The following is an 18,193-nucleotide window of genomic DNA, read 5'->3' as shown; positions in this document are numbered from 1 at the left end:
GTGTGGAGACACACACAATTGACTGTATAAAAACACTTTCTACAAAACCGACTTCTATAAATTCGACCTAATTTCGTAGCGTAGACATAAGTTGACATGAGATCACAAAGTCGACAGGAAAGAACACACAGGAGGGTGTTTTGTTTATGGTTAAGATCAAAGAATTAGTCTGGTATATCAGGAGAATGCAACGAGGCACCCAGGAGCCTTTACCTCGGGGACAAGCTGCCAGCCGGCTTGTCTAATGAACCAAGGGTCACAGCCAGCCTGCACTGGAAGAAATGACTTTGGTTGAGCTAACCTTTTTGAGACAGGAGAGCGTCTTGCTTGTTAAGTCTAGGCTCTAGCTGGTATGTTGTGATTTGGTTTTAGATGGACCCAATTGTTTCTCATATTTCTACCCACTTGCTGTTTAACAAAGAACAGCTTCAGCAAGATTAGATTTGGGGACAGTGAAACAAGCACAAGTCCTGTGAGTTAAGCAGAGCAGTGATCGGAGGTGGAAACTGGTCAGCTCAGCTGTGCCGTCTCTTTGGGAAGAGCCGATTGGAGAATTCTGTCAGTGTCCAGTGGAACAGAGCTGGATCCTAGGAGGATGCCCTGCGGACTCTAGGTGCGCCTCTCGCCTGCAGTAGGCCGGGGGCGCTGTATGGGCTGGGAGGGGAGTGCTTTGCTGCCCATGGCTGGAGGAGTCAGGGAGCTGTCCCCCAGGCACAGACAAGGTTTCCTCATGCTCAGGGGAGATGGCAGCGAGGTGCCTCACAACCCTGGACACCCCCAGGAAGCATCACAGCAGGATCTGGCTATTCCAGAATGACACAATTATTGCACATGTGGCAGAAAAGAGCCCACGAGCCAAAACTGGCCAAGGGAAAAATCTGCCACCTCTGTGGAAAGACAGGACACTGCAGTTCTCTACTGAAATAAAACTGGGAAAAGTGCATGTGTACACGATGGTGGAGTCATCAGCTGATGAATGAATATAGAGACAAGAGAGATGCTGAGGCAGAAAACGTTTCAGTGAGGTCTACACAGTTGCACATACTTACTGATCGAGGCCCTGCCTGTAATATTATTAGACTAGCAGCCAGGGAAGACCTGAAAAGGTGACAGAGAAACAACCACAACTGAGACAGATCAGAATAAATGGAGCTGTAGGGCCCCAAGAAAGCTTTGCCTATCATTAGGAAATTCCAAACACGCATCAAGTCTGAGAAAAAAAATTCCACACCAGACAGAATTCGTTGGACTGCAAGGGAAAGGAATTGCTCTGCTGAGCTGGAAAACTAGAGCCAAATCCATATCTGGGATGGAAATTCGAGGGCTATAGCAGAGGAATTTAAGGAGTGTTTTGTGAGGTCAGGGATAGTACATGGACCCAGTATGAAATGGTAGCACAGAGCACATGCAGGCTTTACTACAGCTTAAAGGGAAGCTGCTGAGGACAAATTAACCTGGAAAAGAAACATCATTAAATGGGTAGAAGGACCAACAACTTGGCTATCAGGTTTCAGAGTGGTAGCCTATTAGTTTGTATCAGCAAAAAGAACAAGCAGTCTTTAAGATGCCACAAGTGCTCCTTGTTCTTTTAACCTGTCTATTATCACTCACAGTAGTGTCAATAGGCTGAGGGGTCAGTCTTAGTGTTGACATGCCTGGAGGCTAATGAAACCATAAGCAGGGGAACACGCTCAGTTTTCAGAACTGAAGACATCCTGCAGAACAGAAATGGGCCAAATATTTTTAATAAGCTTGATTTAAAATGGGGTTTCTGCTGGGTTAAGCTATCACCCCAGGTCAACAAGATGACCACCTCTGTGACCCGCACTCATACAAGTTTGGGATATCCTTGGCTCCACAAGCGTATCAGCCAGTCATTCAATGGGTTTCAACGGGTTGCAAAGGGACCAGAACATAGCCAATAGCACCATAGTCCATCACATCATTTCATAGGCCGTAGGCCTGGGCCAGAACCAGAACCAGAACCAAAAGAAATGCTACTAGCCTCCTGGGAGGAGCTCTCTTTTGATCTCTGGGGCATTCCCATGGAGGCTCATTTACTGGTCCAATTGGCTATTAGTCACAGGGGCAGGGACTGTCTCTGGGAGCAAGGCTACTTCTGCTGCCATTAACAACCACCTTGGGCAAACATGTGTGGCACGTAAGTGCCATAAACTCTGTGTACGTGACAATGGCTCTTCAATTGCGCTCAAGGACCTTCAAGTATCAGGGGGTAGCCGTGTTAGTCTTAAAGGCTAAGATTTGAGCATAAGCTTCGTGAGTAACTTTCGGGGGTAAAACCCCCACCTCTTCAGGCCTTTTTACTGGAGAATAATGTTCCGCAAAGACAACGACCCCAGACCAGCCTCACGCCACCAGGGAGGTTGAACATCAGAACAGGATACCTCTCAAAACACTTAGCTCTCCTAGAAATAAAGATTGGAAAAGAGAACTTTTACCATTTTACATGAAACTACATCTTGTACCAACACTGGAAAGGTCCAGCAAGGCTACACGGTGAGGAGAGATCCCAGAAGGCCAAGTGTCTCAGCATTTTTGGTAGAACAGGATAGTACCCATGGAGATGTTCTACAGACCAGCAAAACTCAACATGTCAAGACAACATTGATGGAAGGGTGAGCCAGGCCTGCCATTGCTGAGCAGGAGAACAAGTCTGTTGCAGTAAAATCACCATGCACAGCTGTCTTCAACCAAAGCTGTATTGTGTGTTGGAAAAGCCTGGGAAAAAGACATCATTAGAAATCTCATGAGAGGGGACAGATCTTTTCCTGTGTAAAGGGGCTTTTGGAACCAAACCCAAAAGAGGGGGAGCACTGTGCTGAGGGCCTCAAAGATACTCTACCAGAAGCAAGTTTCAGAGTAGCAGCCGTGTTAGTCTGTATTCGCAAAAAGAAAAGGAGTACTTGTGGCACCTTAGAGACTAACAAATTTATTAGAGCATAAGCTTTCGTGAGCTACAGCTCACTTCATCGGATGCATTTGGTGGAAAAAACAGAGGAGAGATTTATATACACACACACAGAGAACATGAAACAATGGGTTTATCATACACACTGTAAGGAGAGTGATCACTTAAGATAAGCCATCACCAACAGCAGGGGGGGGGGAAGGAGGAAAACCTTTCATGGTGACAAGCAGGTAGGCTATTTCCAGCAGTTAACAAGAATATCAGAGGAACAGTGGGGGGTGGGGTGGGAGGGAGAAATACCATGGGGAAATAGTTTTACTTTGTGTAATGACTCATCCATTCCCAGTCTCTATTCAAGCCTAAGTTAATTGTATCCAGTTTGCAAATTAATTCCAATTCAGCAGTCTCTCGCTGGAGTCTGTTTTTGAAGCTTTTTTGTTGAAGTATAGCCACTCTTAGGTCTGTGATCGAGTGACCAGAGAGATTGAAGTGTTCTCCAACTGGTTTTTGAATGTTATAATTCTTGACGTCTGATTTGTGTCCATTCATTCTTTTATGTAGAGATTGTCCAGTTTGGCCAATGTACATGGCAGAGGGGCATTGCTGGCACATGATGGCATATATCACATTGGTAGATGCGCAGGTGAACGAGCCTCTGATAGTGTGGCTGATGTGATTAGGCCCTATGATGGTATCCCCTGAATAGATATGTGGACAGAGTTGGCAACGGGCTTTGTTGCAAGGATAGGTTCCTGGGTTAGTGGTTCTGTTGTGTGGTGTGTGGTTGCTGGTGAGTATTTGCTTCAGATTGGGGGGCTGTCTGTAAGCAAGGACTGGTCTGTCTCCCAAGATCTGAGAGAGCGATGGCTCGTCCTTCAGGATAGGTTGTAGATCCTTGATGATGCGTTGGAGAGGTTTTAGTTGGGGGCTGAAGGTGATGGCTAGTGGCGTTCTGTTGTTTTCTTTGTTGGGCCTGTCCTGTAGTAGGTGACTTCTGGGTACTCTTCTGGCTCTGTCAATCTGTTTCTTCACTTCAGCAGGTGGGTATTGTAGTTGTAGGAATGCATGATAGAGATCTTGTAGGTGTTTGTCTCTGTCTGAGGGGTTGGAGCAAATGCGGTTATATCGTAGCGCTTGGCTGTAGACAATGGATCGAGTGGTATGATCTGGATGAAAGCTAGAGGCATGTAGGTAGGAATAGCGGTCAGTAGGTTTCCGATATAGGGTGGTGTTTATGTGACCATCGCTTATTAGCACCGTAGTGTCCAGGAAGTGGATCTCTTGTGTGGACTGGTCCAGGCTGAGGTTGATGGTGGGATGGAAATTGTTGAAATCATGGTGGAATTCCTCAAGAGCTTCTTTTCCATGGGTCCAGATGATGAAGATGTCATCAATGTAGCGCAAGTAGAGTAGGGGCATTAGGGGACGAGAGCTGAGGAAGCGTTGTTCTAAGTCAGCCATAAAAATGTTGGCATACTGTGGGGCCATGCGGGTACCCATCGCAGTGCCGCTGATTTGAAGGTATACATTGTCACCAAATGTGAAATAGTTATGGGTCAGGACAAAGTCACAAAGTTCAGCCACCAGGTTAGCCGTGACATTATCGGGGATACTGTTCCTGACGGCTTGTAGTCCATCTTTGTGTGGAATGTTGGTGTAGAGGGCTTCTACATCCATAGTGGCTAGGATGGTGTTTTTAGGAAGATCACCAATGGACTGTAGTTTCCTCAGGAAATCGGTGGTGTCTCGAAGATAGCTGGGAGTGCTGGTAACGAAGGGCCTGAGGAGGGAGTCTACATAGCCAGACAATCCTGCTGTCAGGGTGCCAATGCCTGAGATGATGGGGCGTCCAGGATTTCCAGGTTTATGGATCTTGGGTAGCAGATAGAATACCCCAGGTCGGGGTTTTAGGGGTGTGTCTGTGCAGATTTGTTCTTGTGCTTTTTCAGGGAGTTTCTTGAGCAAATGCTGTAGTTTCTTTTGGTAACTCTCAGTGGGATCAGAGGGTCATGGCTTGTAGAAAGTGAAAGAATGAAATACGTAAAAGAATGAATGGACACAAATCAGACGTCAAGAATTATAACATTCAAAAACCAGTTGGAGAACACTTCAATCTCTCTGGTCACTTGCTCACAGACCTAAGAGTGGCTATACTTCAACAAAAAAGCTTCAAAAACAGACTCCAACGAGAGACTGCTGAATTGGAATTAATTTGCAAACTGGATACAATTAACTTAGGCTTGAATAGAGACTGGGAATGGATGAGTCATTACACAAAGTAAGGTTTTCCTCCTTTCCCCCCCCTGCTGCTGGTGATGGCTTATCTTAAGTGATCACTCTCCTTACAGTGTGTATGATAAACCCATTGTTTCATGTTCTCTGTGTGTGTGTATATAAATCTCTCCTCTGTTTTTTCCACCAAATGCATCCGATGAAGTGAGCTGTAGCTCACGAAAGCTTATGCTCTAATAAATTTGTTAGTCTCTAAGGTGCCACCGGTACTCCTTTTCTTATTTCCCCATGGTATTTCTCCCTCCCACCCCACCCCCCACTGTTCCTCTGATATTCTTGTTAACTGCTGGAATTAGCCTACCTGCTTGTCACCATGAAAGGTTTTCCTCCTTCCCCCCCTGCTGTTGGTGATGGCTTATCTTAAGTGATCACTCTCCTTACAGTGTGTATGATAAACCCATTGTTTCATGTTCTCTGTGTGTGTGTATATAAATCTCTCCTCTGTTTTTTCCACCAAATGCATCCGATGAAGTGAGCTGTAGCTCACGAAAGCTTATGCTCTAATAAATTTGTTAGTCTCTAAGGTGCCACAAGTACTCCTTTTCTTTTTACCAGAAGCAAGTACGTCTTGCTCACAGCAGGTCAGGAATTCCCTCCTCAAATAGCTGCAAGCCTGTGTCTGGAAATAAAGGAGCACAGAGATACAGGCTGCCCGCCGAAGCCAAGTTATCCCTTACGCTCTATTGGATGAAGGTGGAAAGTATGGTTGAAGTACTTTGTTAAATGTAAGGAGCAGGAGTTGGAGGAAAAGAGGGACTGTATTCACACAGTACAGAACTAATATTGTTGAATTGCTCATAAGCTGCTCCCTTGAGGCAGCCGGCCCTGCCTGGAGTATTGCTGCGTAGGAACGCCACCTCCCATAACAGAGCTGGATACGTAGAAGCACCAGCTTCTGCCCTCCTGACCCAGGATCTCCCCAACTGTCCTGTTGGCTTTTTCACTTCTGCTGTAGGTTTACCCCCACCCTGTGGGTCAGTTCTCAGTGGGGTGAAGCTTGCGAGTTGTTCCAGCATAGCTCTAGGAAAAACACCCATGGTGGCTCTGTCTGGGTCTCTGAGCCTAGCTCCTATACCGCTCGCTGCATACGATCATAGCCCTGGCCTCACTGTGGCACATTAGCCAGCACCCAGGTAGGGCTTTAGCCTAGGGTCACGCAGGGCAAAGCTGTTCCCATCCAGGGCAGGAGCTGGTTTACAGAGTAGGGGCCCTGGCCCACGTTACAGTTTAGCCTCTTCAGTGCCGGATCCCTGCCAACCCCTAGCCCAGTCCTACCAGCCTCTAGTTCAGAAGCACAAACAAGGCCCAGAAACCACCCTCACAGGAGCTGGGCTGCTGACTGAGCTCTGCAGCAGAAACGCACATGCTCCTGCCCCCTGCACCCCCAGCCTCCCAAGCAGCAGCCAGGCTACAGGACCACCCTGCTTTTGCTGACACCTGGCTGGTGGCTGCTCCTGGGACTCCCCTCCTGCCTTCACCCTGAGCAGCTGGGGGCCCAAGGGCCAGGAGCTACTCGGGGGAAGGGATAGCTCAGTGGTTTGAGCATTGGCCTGCTAAACCCAGCATTGCGAGTTCAATCCTTGAGGGGGCCATTTAGGGATCTGGGGCAAAAATTGGGGATTGGTCCTGCTTTGAGCAGGGGGTTGGACTAGATGACCCCCTGAGGTCCCTTCCAACCCTGATATTCTATGATTCTACAGGCAGCACTAGATCCTGCTTGCTGAAGCAGTAAAGTGGAGGCCTGTGGTGGCCAAAGCCAGTACTGCAGCCACCGGAATTTAAGAAGCCTCCAGAAAGCACTTGGGGAACCAGCTGGTTGAAGAGCGCAGCGCAGCCAGATTTGCAGCACGCACTCCAGAGGCAAGCTGCCTACTCTGCCCAGGACAGGCTGGTTAGAACTGCCCTGCTGAGGAGGAAGGATGGCCCAGTGGTTAGGGCACTAGCCTAGACCTTTGGTAGAACAGGAACTGGTACCCGAGTCTCCACTGCCTTGCTGAGGGCCCTGGCTGAATCAGTCTCCGCATCATGGCCCAGCTGTATCAGCAAGCCAGCAGTGACCAGCCTCACCAGGGAAAGGACAGAGGGAGAGTGATGTCTAGAGTAACGAGGAAAATAATCAACCCCCCCCCCAGTCTTTAAAGCCTTCAGTCAGAGAGCAGCAAGGAAGGGACACAAAGCTCTGAGCAACCCTGTTCCCAGATCAGCCCCCTCCCACCGTGTCTGAAAGATGCGGGAATTGCCCTCGAAGTGATGGTGCCCCAGCATGTCTCCAACCCACTACCCTTCTGGTCCTGGATGCTCTCCCGTAACATTGCTCCTGCCTTGCACAGCCCCAGAGGCAGCCACGTTCAAGTGGGACGTGAAGCTTTAACAAATGGAAGATGATGGGGACAAGTGACCTCTAGGGCAATCAGTTGATCTGGAGCATTTGAAACAAGATCCAACCATGGAATAGCTGGGGAGTCCTGGCTAGGCCCATGTCCCTGCAGGGCTCTGACACTCCCTGGTTGAACAATTAACTAGTGTATAAGTACCCAAGACTTGCAACAAACTTGTCCTAGTGGGGCTTAAGGAAGGGCTTTATGCAGAGAAGTCGTAGCCATTGTTTAGGCTCTTACAAAGCTGAAGTGAAAGCAGTCGCTGGGTCAGGTGAATTAACACCCCTGGATGCCAAGGCGGGGGCTAGACTGCACCCTGGGCTCCTCACTCAAAGGAGACAGAACCCCACTCCCAGCAGCACACGCTTCTTTACACAATCTGCTTTATTGATTCTCTGTACAAAAACATTGCAACTTCATTCACGGATTTGTTTTACACAGTCTCACCCACACAGGCCCAGTGTCCAGCATAGTTGAGGTGGGCAAGGAGATCAGATCCCTTCCACCCTCAGGAGGCAGTCTGCAGAAAGGCCAAGACTGAGTGAAGAAGTGTCCAGAGGATTCCTAAGAGACTCGCCCTGGGACTCATTAATGCTGCAAGCTGGAAAATAGACCCTCCTTCCTTTTCACCTTCACTATCAATATCTGGGGCTCCCCAACTTCAGGCCACCCTAGGCTGCACCACAACCAGCTAATGCTGTGCCCCTTAGTGTGGAAATGCAACCTGCAGTAACTAATGCAATATGCCAGAGACTTCCCAGATATGAGAGCTCTGCAGTCTGGGATCTGCAGGCTGCACCCCTATTGAGGAGGTAGTTGTTGCCCTTCCACATCTGGATTAACCCTTGAATACACTTGTTCTCTATCAGCATTTGGGGCTGAGCTGCCAGGCCTAGCACCAGCTTTAATCAGCACAGCACATGCTCCCGGTGGCCTCATTTATCTTGCCATACCACCACCTGCAGGTGATCTCAGGAAGGGCTGCCGCTGCAAACCCAAAGCAGCAGGCTCAAGTCAGTCCCCTGCAAGCAGGGCTTTCACCCAGGTCTTGAGCAGCCAGTGCAAGCCCTGCCTCATGCAGACCTTGTCCCCAGCCCCTTGCATCCTGCCCAGAATTTGCAGGCACCCATCGGGGCGGATCTGACCTTTCCCTATATATTGGCAAGGCTCCTTTTGAACAGTTATGCTACACAGACAAATAAATAGGCTCGCTGCAGTAGAGAAAGTCGGTAATAAATGCTCAGATCATTTCCTCCCTAACAGCCCCCCTGCCAGACACAGCATGAGTTTGGAATCCGCCACGTGCAGGCCTGGAGAGCCACCCCCCTTGGGCAATAGAGACACTCCTGCAGCATGGGCTGGGGCAGGAGAGACCAGCTCAACTCTTCCTCTGCAGCTCAGGCTGAGCATGTGCAACAGCTGAGCCTAGATTCTCCTCCTGGACACTGGGTCCACACTGCTCCAGCCCACTCAGTGATGGAGGACTGGCCCAGCCAAGATAGCAGCTGGGATCCTTAGAGGGAATTTCAGCAGAGAGAAGCCACATGGACTGCTCAGCCCTAGGCTGGGAGATCAATTCTGCCCCCTGCTCTGCCTGAGGTCAATTCATTAGCTTATTTCAAACAGTCAGCCCGCCCCCACTAGAGCAGCCAGCCAGACCCCAGACCTTTCCTGGGAACGGGCTTTGAGCCTGCCAATGGAAGGAAGAGACGCATTCAGCCCTCAGGCAGACACAGGTTCACAGCCCTTTGCCTATGGATCTGAATGGCTGCCCCAGGCACAGCCCAGCTCCCTTGATCTCCGCTCTGCAAGTCAATTGCAGCCAAACAATAAATAAAAACTTTGCTCCCACAGATAAGGCTCCTCCCCCAGCACCCAGAGTGGCAGGAGAGAGGCCCCCAGACCCACCCTGCTCCCCACTTTGGCTGCAACAGGGAATCAGTCCTGAGTCTAGGCCCAGCTGGCTGGCCCCTCAGGCGCAGAGGTGGCAACCCTGGGCGCTCAGCCACTGCGGAGCTGGAATGTGCTGCAACCCCATTACAAGTAGGTGTCCTCACTCTCGCGGGAGCTCAGGCTCTCCTTGGACTGGTGATGCAGGGAGGCCCCAGGCTCGATGAAGGCCTGGGCTCCGTTCTCCTCAGGGATGGGGCCATTGGCTGGCCTGCCTTTCCCTTGGTCTTGTTTCTTCTCCTTCTTGTGGCCCTTGGGTGGGAGCGCCTGCCTGGGGGGAAGGATGATGGAGGGCGAAGGGTCCAACGCCTTGAGGGAATGTGGCTCCGAGTTGCTGATGGCTTTGGCGCCATGTAGGCGTGGGGGGGACCTGCACTGCAGCTCCCCATGGGTCTCCTTCCACTTCTTCAACTGGATCAAGTGCTCCCGCTCGATGTGCCGCTCCGTCACTGGCAGCTCTATGATCTGTGGGGACAGCACATGCTCATCAGGCCCCTGCCCACCCAAACAGCACAGACCCCAGACCAGGCCAGGCCAGGCCAGAACTGGGGGCTGCCAGCACAGCTGTTTCCCCAGGGAGCAGTCACAGCCACATGAGAAACCCAACAGAAACTCAGACCTTCCGATTGGATTTTCAGCCACCCATGCTGTACAGTTTAAGAGATTTGGTCCCTGTGATCTAACAGGCGATCAGTACACGAGCCTAAGAAAATGTGACCCCTCCTGGGCCCCCTAGTCTCCTCCCTATTCGTTGTGGGGTTTTCCTCCTAGGGACCAGCACAAGGGAACTGGAACAGGGGTGAGCAGGGGGCCATGGCCCTCCAACCTTTTACTGGCCATAAGGGCAAGTGATGGGGGGGGTGGGACGGGGCCTCCGGGAGAAGGGCAGCACAAGGGCAAGGGCACGGTTCAGGCACTGGTGGCCCTCCACTTTTAGGGACCTTGTGCTGCTCCTGGACCAGCATCCACATAGTTCATGGTTTCCCTGAAAGGCCTGCAAGTACCCTGATGGAGAAGACCCGCTTGTTATCCAAGCCTTCACCAGCAGAGGGCAGCACTGCACACACCTGCTTCACTCAGTGCCCGAGGGGGGAGCCCTTGGATTTGAACTTGCTTTAAGCCTGGGGCTCCTGAAAGCCCTTCACAACAGAGCCCAGGGCCCCTCCCCCAGCCAGGGCTCTCCCACGCTGAGCAGGCACCCGCTTCCATCCCAGGGACCCTCCAGAAGGGGCTCTGTGGGAAGCTTATGATCTCGCCCCCAAAGCTACTTTCCCAGGGCTGGGGGATTTGAGCCAAGTGCCACCACAGGGAGCATTTAAGCTATTTACAGCTCCTCCTGGGAAATGCTGCAGAGCAGCGTGGGGCAGCAGCTTCGTCACAGTCCCCAGGACCTGGTAGATCCCCCAAGCCAGGAGCTGCCTGTCTGCCAGGGTGGGATGTGGGCGTTTGCCCCCATTAGGGAGCTCCCTCGCCTGCTGGAGCAGTAGCCTGAGGAGAGAGCAGCAGCAAAGTGCACTGGGAGCAACCAGGGCCCCGCATCAATCCCTAGGCCTTCTCCACACCCCAGCCCACATCCATTAGAGGGAACATGAGTGCCGGGCTTTGATCACTGGATGAAAGGTTCAGGCCATGCTGTGGGGGGAGAGGGCTGGTGAGCTCCCAGCTGTGGATATGCACGTGCCAGGGCAGCTTGGGATCCCACCCCCGTCTCCTCACCTCCTGCACCAGGAAGGCTTCTTGCATCATTTTGGGGTTCAGCGCCCTCAGCCTCTCCATGGTCTCGTATTGTCCCTGGCAGGATTTGAGCTTCTCGGAGGAGCCGAGCGTGTGTTTCAGCAGCACCAGGCCAGCCCGGAACAGGATCTTCACCCCTAGAAGCAGAGCCACCAGCTGGTTAGTGCCCGTGCAGCCCCAGGGCTTGGCCACCCAGCAGCCAGAGGAAGGCTGCATACCAGCCTGCCCCACGCCAGCCATAGGAGCTGGAAACGTTCTTTGCCCTGCTTTTCCCCATCGGTTTAAGGTATGTGACCTACAACAGGGATCCCCACCCCCGCCTGGGCCAGCTGGGAGATGTAATAGACTCAACGGGCCGCAGTATGGCATGCTGGAACGTGATGCTCTGAAGATGACAGTGGGTGCAGCAGTGACAGTTTAGGGCAGTGACCCTCAGAGCTGCTCCCATGTTCTCCAATGGCAGTTTGGGGTTAACAGCTGATGGGAGGTTTCTCAGAGCCAGAGAAACAAAGGCTCATATAGGAGGGGATGATCCAATGACTGCTCCCCTTCCCAACCCACATATACCCACTAACTCCCAAACCTGAAATTTACCTGGCCTGCTGCCCCATTTGCCACAGGGGCAACGTGTGGCCCTTTAGTCCCAAACCAATGTCTTGCTCGTGACCAGACACCAGTCTGGTCCCAGCTGGAGACAAGGAATTACCATACCAGCACCTGCTTCATGGACACAATCCCCTGAGAGCAGGCTGCAAGGCAGCACCGGGATCAGCACTGTCCTTCCAGTGCTCCCCTGCCCTGTGCTACATTAGCCAAGTATCAACCAGATTACTTGGCAGCCTGGAGCCCAGTGCCCGACATCTTCCCTGTCAGTGCTGCCAGGAAAACAGTCTCTTCTCAGCACCTTGATCTGCAGAGGCACAAGAGACAAGCACCCCTGGGGTCCAGCTGAGGTTACACTGGAGCTGCCCCCAAACTTGGCTCCAGCTTGAAGTAGGCACCCAGTGGTGTGCTTTGAAATGCTGTTCATCGCAAAGCTGGCTCCTTGGCTACCTCTTCTACACCTGCCAGCGCCCTCCTCCTGGTAGCTCCTTTGGGCACAGTCTGAAACTAGCCTGCACAGAGACCCCAGCGGAGATCAAGGCCCCACAGCGCTGGGCATGAGACATGGCCAGAGACAATCTCTGCCCTGGAGAACTAATGATCTGAACAGGGGAGGCAGGCAGAGGATCCAGGGGAACCAGAGACAGTGAGGAGAACTGACTTGCCCAAGGTCACAGCAGGGCAGGAGCAGAAACCACCTCGCTACTTGCAATCCAGTGCTCTATCCACTGCACCATACTGCCTCCCCAAGACACATCCACCCCCTACAGAAACACACAGCCAGAACACAGCCTGCCTGGGGAGCAAGGCAAAATCGTGTCCTGGTAACTCTCATGGCAGACTCAGGGCTGGTTAACTACAGCTCAGACTAACCCCATCTTCTGCTTCTACCACAGCTCAGACACAGCCTCTGTGCTGGAGCCTGCCTTTCAGATCCAATCCATCCCAGCCACCCCCCAGCCAGCATGGCCCCCCACTTCCCTACCAACCCTAGGCTACAGTCTGGTCTTGCTGAACACCCCTTTCAGAAATGAGCAGGCAAGCTGCAGCACCTCTGCCCAGCTCTCACCACTCAGACAGAAAGCACCAGCAGGTGCTAAGAGCTGGTTCTTTTCCTGGGCTCCGAGACTCAGAACACTCCTGCAGCACCAATGCCCTTGAACAGGGGCAGCCCTGGCGCTTTCCCTGGCAATAAGGCAGATTTTTTAAGTACCCAGTGAGGATACTGAACCAGCACGACTCATCCAGGGCTGGGGCAGATCTGCCATCGCAGGTGATGTTTGCCAGCCAGACTGGACGTGTAGTTACGACTCAGCTCAGGTGTGAATGCCCCACTCTCCCGTCCTAACAGGGGTCTCTCCACTGATGTCTCCCCAATGCAGGCGAAGGAGGGTCGGAGGCCCCCCCAAGCCTAGCCCAGGGGCACAGCTTAGCAGCAGCGTGGAGGCAAAGGGGGCATATTCAGAGCCCTCTCTGGAGGTGGGTGAGAAGCTGGAGACCCCGGCAGAGGGAGGGAGATGGAGACTTAGAATCACAGAATATCAAGGTTGGAAGGGACCTCAGGAGGTCATCTAGTCCAACCCCCTGCTCAAAGCAGGACCAATCCCCCACTAAATCAGGGATCTCAAACTCAAATCACCATGAGGGCCACATGAGGACTAGTACACATTGGCCAAGGACTGCATCACTGACACCTTTTCATATGAAGATACAAAAGCCTCCCCCTCAGCCCCCATCCCCACTCCACTCCTTTCATGAGGCTCCATTCCTGCCCCACCTCTTCCCACCCCTTCCCTGCCCCCATTCCAACCCCTTCCCCAAAGTCCCCACTCCAACTCCGCCCTCTCCCTGCCCCTATTCCAACCCCTTCCCCAAATCCCCACCCTGCCCCACCTCCTCCCCGAGCACATGCCTCATCACTCCTCCCCCCTCCCTCCTGGAAAGCGCTAAGCACCACCAAACAGCTGTTTGGTGGCAGGAAGCACCTAGAAGTAGGCAGAGGAGTGGGGGGGGGGGGGAGAGCTTGGCGGCCGCAGGAAATAACTGCATGAAGCCCACAGGCCACGTGTTTGAGACCCCTGAACTAAGTCATCCCAGGCAAGGCTTAGTATTGATTTGATCATTTCCACTTCTGCAGCCAAAGATCTGAGAACTTGGTGACAAATGGGGAAAGTGAGGCACAGAGAGGCAGCCAGTGGCAAAGGCAGGTATAGAACCCTGGGTTAGAATGCTACATTGGGACCATGGGAACATGGCTCCCCTCGGTGCAGACAGCTGAACTGGCGGCCAGGCTGGCAAGTCCCCCAGACGCCCCTAAGCTGGGTCCCAGACTGGAAGGCTCTGCCCCAGGACAATGGAGCAGCCCAGGGGACCCAGGCGCTACCTTCACAGAAGAACATGTCCCAGACACGCAGCACGGAGCTCCACGGCAGGGTCCTGGAGAAGGCGCACATGAACCACTCCGTCATGTACAGGATGGGGTCGATCTTCTGCTTGCTCAAGTGCTTGTAAGCCACAGGTGCGAACCTTTGCAGCAGTGAGAAGAGGATCTCCCCATCCAGCTGGATGGCCTCCTGCAGGGAGAGCAGCAGGTTACAGGAGGGGAGAGGCCACTCCTCCAAACGGTGCCCACCCGCCATCCACACACTTATGGCCACCATAACATAGCCAGACAGCTGCCGTCTGCCAGCAGCAGCCCAACTGGAGAGGCAGAGCTCCCAGCTGGCCACAGTGGTGCTACCATGCTCCAAGTTACTGGGCTTTGCATTTCTCATTCTCTCCAGCTGGGACCCTGACAGGCTGCTGAGGAAGAGACTGGGTATTTGAGGCTGACCCCAGGTGCCAAGAGGAAGGTGTCAACAGCTGTGAAGCTAGCCACCAGGTGCCACCAGCAGCAGCACAGAAGTAAGGGTGTTAAGTCTGCTGGGAAAAGTGATACTGACAAAGTTTCTTCACGTCCCCCCAGTATTAAACAGTAACTAGTTAAAAAAATAATTTTTGCTTATAACAATTCAATAAAAATGTATTTTAGTCTTAATTTAAAAGTGGTGAGAAAAGGTAAAATTCAGTTTAAACAAGGTTATAAGTTTAGCATGTAAAATAGTGTTAAATATAAAAATGTATTTTTAATTTAGAAGGGGAGGTGGTCACACTCAGGCTTGCTGTGTGAAAGGGGCTGCCAAGACATTAGAGAACCACAGGTCTAGGTTCACAAGCGCCCCACCAGTGCAGTCTCCAAGTGTGCCCCACAGCTGGGTCAGCATCACCCCCATTGTACAGGAGGGAACGGAGGCGGCGGGGGGGGAGCGACTTGCTAAGGTCAGCGGGCATCTGGCAGAGCCAGGAATTGGACCCAGAGCCACAGTCCACAGCCGTCCTTCGTCTCCGCTCTGTGCAGCTGCTGGAGCTCGGTCTCCAGGGCTGCCCAGCCAGAGGCATGTCCTACCAGTGCAGAAACATGCTGGTAAACGCCAGTCCCACTGCGACTCTCCTCTCCCACCTTGGAGTGACCCACTCCCAATGCATTATGGGAACACACTGCCCTCCTGTTGGAAGCAGATACTGCAGAATGGGAAGGGGGAGCGGAGAAGTGGTTTGGACTCCAGCGGACAAGCCAGTCCTCGCTAGGAGGGTCTGGGGCAAGCCCATGGCCTGCCCACAGTCTAAGTGAGGTGCCCAGGGCCACGTGGGCATGGAGGGGACTGGCAGGACTCCTGTTTGGGGAGGGGGAGAAATATAGCCTGTGAACAGAGCCTCTTGCTGTGTCAGATAAAGATCTCAGTATGTGAGAGCAGGATTCACGCTCCACTGCGGCTGCACGCAGATTAGCTACTGCAAGCGCAGGGGCAGCGCACAGGACCCAGCTCCCCCCTCAGCCACCTCCCCAGTGCGCAGTCACTGCCCCAGGCTGGCCATTGTAAGCCACAGGCTCCTGATGGGCCATGGAAGCAAACCAAAAGCAACTCCCTATGGGCGCTCTAGACATCCCAGCCTAGCCACAGAGCTGCTTTGGGAAGGCTGGAGCATCCACCTGCCTCTCGGATCCATCCAGGACAGGCCTAACCCGACGTGTAGCTCAGTAGCACCTGAGGCACCCATGAGGTCAGGAACCCACTGGGCCAGATGCAGAACAGCCTTTGCCTCCAGCCTAGCGAGGCAGGGCCAAGGAAGTAGCATCCCCAAGGTACAGGGGAGGAACTGAGGCCCAGGGCCACACAGTCCAGCGGAGTGGGGCTGAACTCCTGTCTCCTAGCCCAGGGCCTAACCCTGTGGCCACCCTCCCTCTGGAGCAGGTGGCCCAACAGGCCCTTTGCTACAGACCCTCTGCAATCGACCCTCTCTGGGCTCTGCTCTGGTGAACCAGGTCTACCCGCAGCCCTTGGTGACTATCGCAGGCAGAGGAAGCCAACTGGCCTCCTGCTGCTGACCCAGGTGACTACCAGCTGCTTTCTGCAGGGCAGGCTCAGGGGTGTCAGAGGGACCCCTCCCTCCCGCCCACCCTCACTCACCAGCTTCTCACTGTAGTAGCCGGGAAGGTACTTCTCGCAGATCTGCACCAGGCACCAGAAGGCTTGCTGCAGGAGGGAACGGGTCATCAGTGCAGGACAGGGCAGATCGCGCTGCAGTCCTCCTGGAAATGCCCTCCACACGCTCGCTGCTGTCAATGCAGCCCCCGGCCCCCCGCTTGCCAGCGCTGCTCCTCCCAAGCCACGGGGCCCAGCAAGGGGAAACACAGCCCTATGGACACCTTGCTTCTATGTAGCGGTATTGCTGTGCCTAAAAGCAGGGCCAGCCTGTGCCCAAAGGGCCTGCTCCCTTCCCTGTGACCATGCAGCAAGCTTCCCCCCATGGCACAAGTCACCCTGGGCCCTCGCCATCCCTCTCCCCAGCCTGCCCAGAGGCACCTCATTCCTGATTTTCAGAGGGCTGGGAACCCAGCTCCTACCCATCAGTGGGAGCCCAGGTTGAGCACACCAGAAAGCCAGGCTGGTTAGTGCTGGTGGCAGGGACACGTGTCTGAGATGGGAAGGGCTCAGGGGACGGAGCCCCAGGGAATTCGAGGCCGTGCTGTAACATGCTGTAACGCGGCTGCACTCCAGGAGAAGTTTATTAATCCCAGCTCTCCACTAGAGCTAGTCACCAGCCATTCCCAGCGCCTCACGGAGGCCAGGCTCACTATCCCCATTCTACAGATGGGGAAAACAGGCACAGGGAGGGGAAAGGACTTGCCCAAGGTCACCCAGCAGCAGAGCTAGGCATGGAACCCAGGTCTCCGAATCCCAGGCCAGCACATTAGCCATTATGCCACACTGCCATAACCCAGAACGGGGAGAGGAATCCGAGGCTGGCAGCCCTGCCAGTTACAGAGTCTTGGGCGCTGGGAAGCCCCATCCCCCAGAAGGCAGACAAAGCCCCTGGCATTCTCAGGATGGGGGAAGAGGTGACAGAGCAGAAGCCAGAACCAATGCCTGTGGGATGCCTGCTTTAGTGTTTCCCTAGGCTGACTCCATACCCTCCAGGGCCTAGAGCACTTCCAATACTGCTGGGGGGTGCGGCAGCCCAGTGCAAGGGGCAGGTGGCTGTCTCTGCCCGTCCGACGGAGCACTACCCAGGCTGCCCGCTCAACAAGCAGGAGGAATGGAGTGGGAGGTCCTTTCTGGGGAGAAAGGAATGAGTCCTACAAGCCGCCTCCTTAGCGCAGCCTGAGCAGGCACCAGCCAGCCCTGTGTCACATTGCTGGAGAGAGGAGAGGTTCTGCAGCGAGCGCCCAGTGAGAGCTGTCGCTCGCTGGTGCCCTGACTGGGTGGCTGCAGGCCAATCCACACGCATGCAAGGCTGTATGCAGGGGCCAGACATGTTTGAGTTTCCACCCCCTGAGAACTGAGACAAGGCAGCTGCAGCAGCTCCTCCACCATTATAAAAACTTGGGGAGACCCAACAGCCCATCCCCTGTGGGCACAGGGTCCTGCAGTCCCTGGCAAACAGCTCCTAGGCCACTTCCTAGTCGGCTACTCCACCCTTTGGGCTGAACACGAGGTTAACCCCCCCACTGGGAGAGCTCCTTTCCCCTGAAACTCCTACTTTTAGGCACAACCCAGGGAAGGCCCTACTCACTGGGGTTTTGCTGCCACAACCCCTTGCCCTGCCTCTCCTCCTTGTGGGCGCAGGGAGGGGAGTGTCAGCCATATAGTCTCCAAACACAGTTGTGAGTCCTGGGTCCCTTCCCAGCCCCCTAGCTGGAAGACAGGGAGCCTCCCAAGAGGACTAGAGATTCCCTCTCCTTAGCACGGGTCAGATCCCGCCAGAG

The 18,193-nt window shown here is 53.5% G+C and overlaps 1 protein-coding gene and 1 long non-coding RNA gene across 2 annotated transcripts in view; one reads left to right on the top strand and one right to left on the bottom strand.

Moving 5' to 3' along the window:
- The first annotated feature begins 6,196 nt into the window (after nucleotides 1-6,196).
- LOC122456824 lies at nucleotides 6,197-17,899 on the top strand. The gene is made up of 3 exons (XR_006275910.1): nucleotides 6,197-6,211; nucleotides 16,110-16,113; nucleotides 17,765-17,899. It is a non-coding gene; the product is annotated as an uncharacterized LOC122456824 (long non-coding RNA).
- TBC1D10A (TBC1 domain family member 10A) overlaps nucleotides 7,969-18,193 on the bottom strand; it is a 43,943-nt gene continuing 33,718 nt past the window's right edge. The window contains exons 6-9 of the mRNA XM_038373539.2: nucleotides 16,395-16,460; nucleotides 14,270-14,459; nucleotides 11,266-11,420; nucleotides 7,969-10,014 (exon numbers count right to left, since the gene is read on the bottom strand). Of these exons, the coding sequence (XP_038229467.1) occupies nucleotides 9,637-10,014; nucleotides 11,266-11,420; nucleotides 14,270-14,459; nucleotides 16,395-16,460 (789 nt within the window). The 3' untranslated portion in view covers nucleotides 7,969-9,636. The remainder of the gene's footprint in view (nucleotides 10,015-11,265; nucleotides 11,421-14,269; nucleotides 14,460-16,394; nucleotides 16,461-18,193) is intronic.

The sequence above is a fragment of the Dermochelys coriacea genome, chromosome 15 (assembly GCF_009764565.3).
Source record: "Dermochelys coriacea isolate rDerCor1 chromosome 15, rDerCor1.pri.v4, whole genome shotgun sequence".
NCBI classification, from domain to species: domain Eukaryota; kingdom Metazoa; phylum Chordata; order Testudines; family Dermochelyidae; genus Dermochelys; species Dermochelys coriacea.
This window is presented reverse-complemented; position numbering and strand designations above follow the sequence as displayed.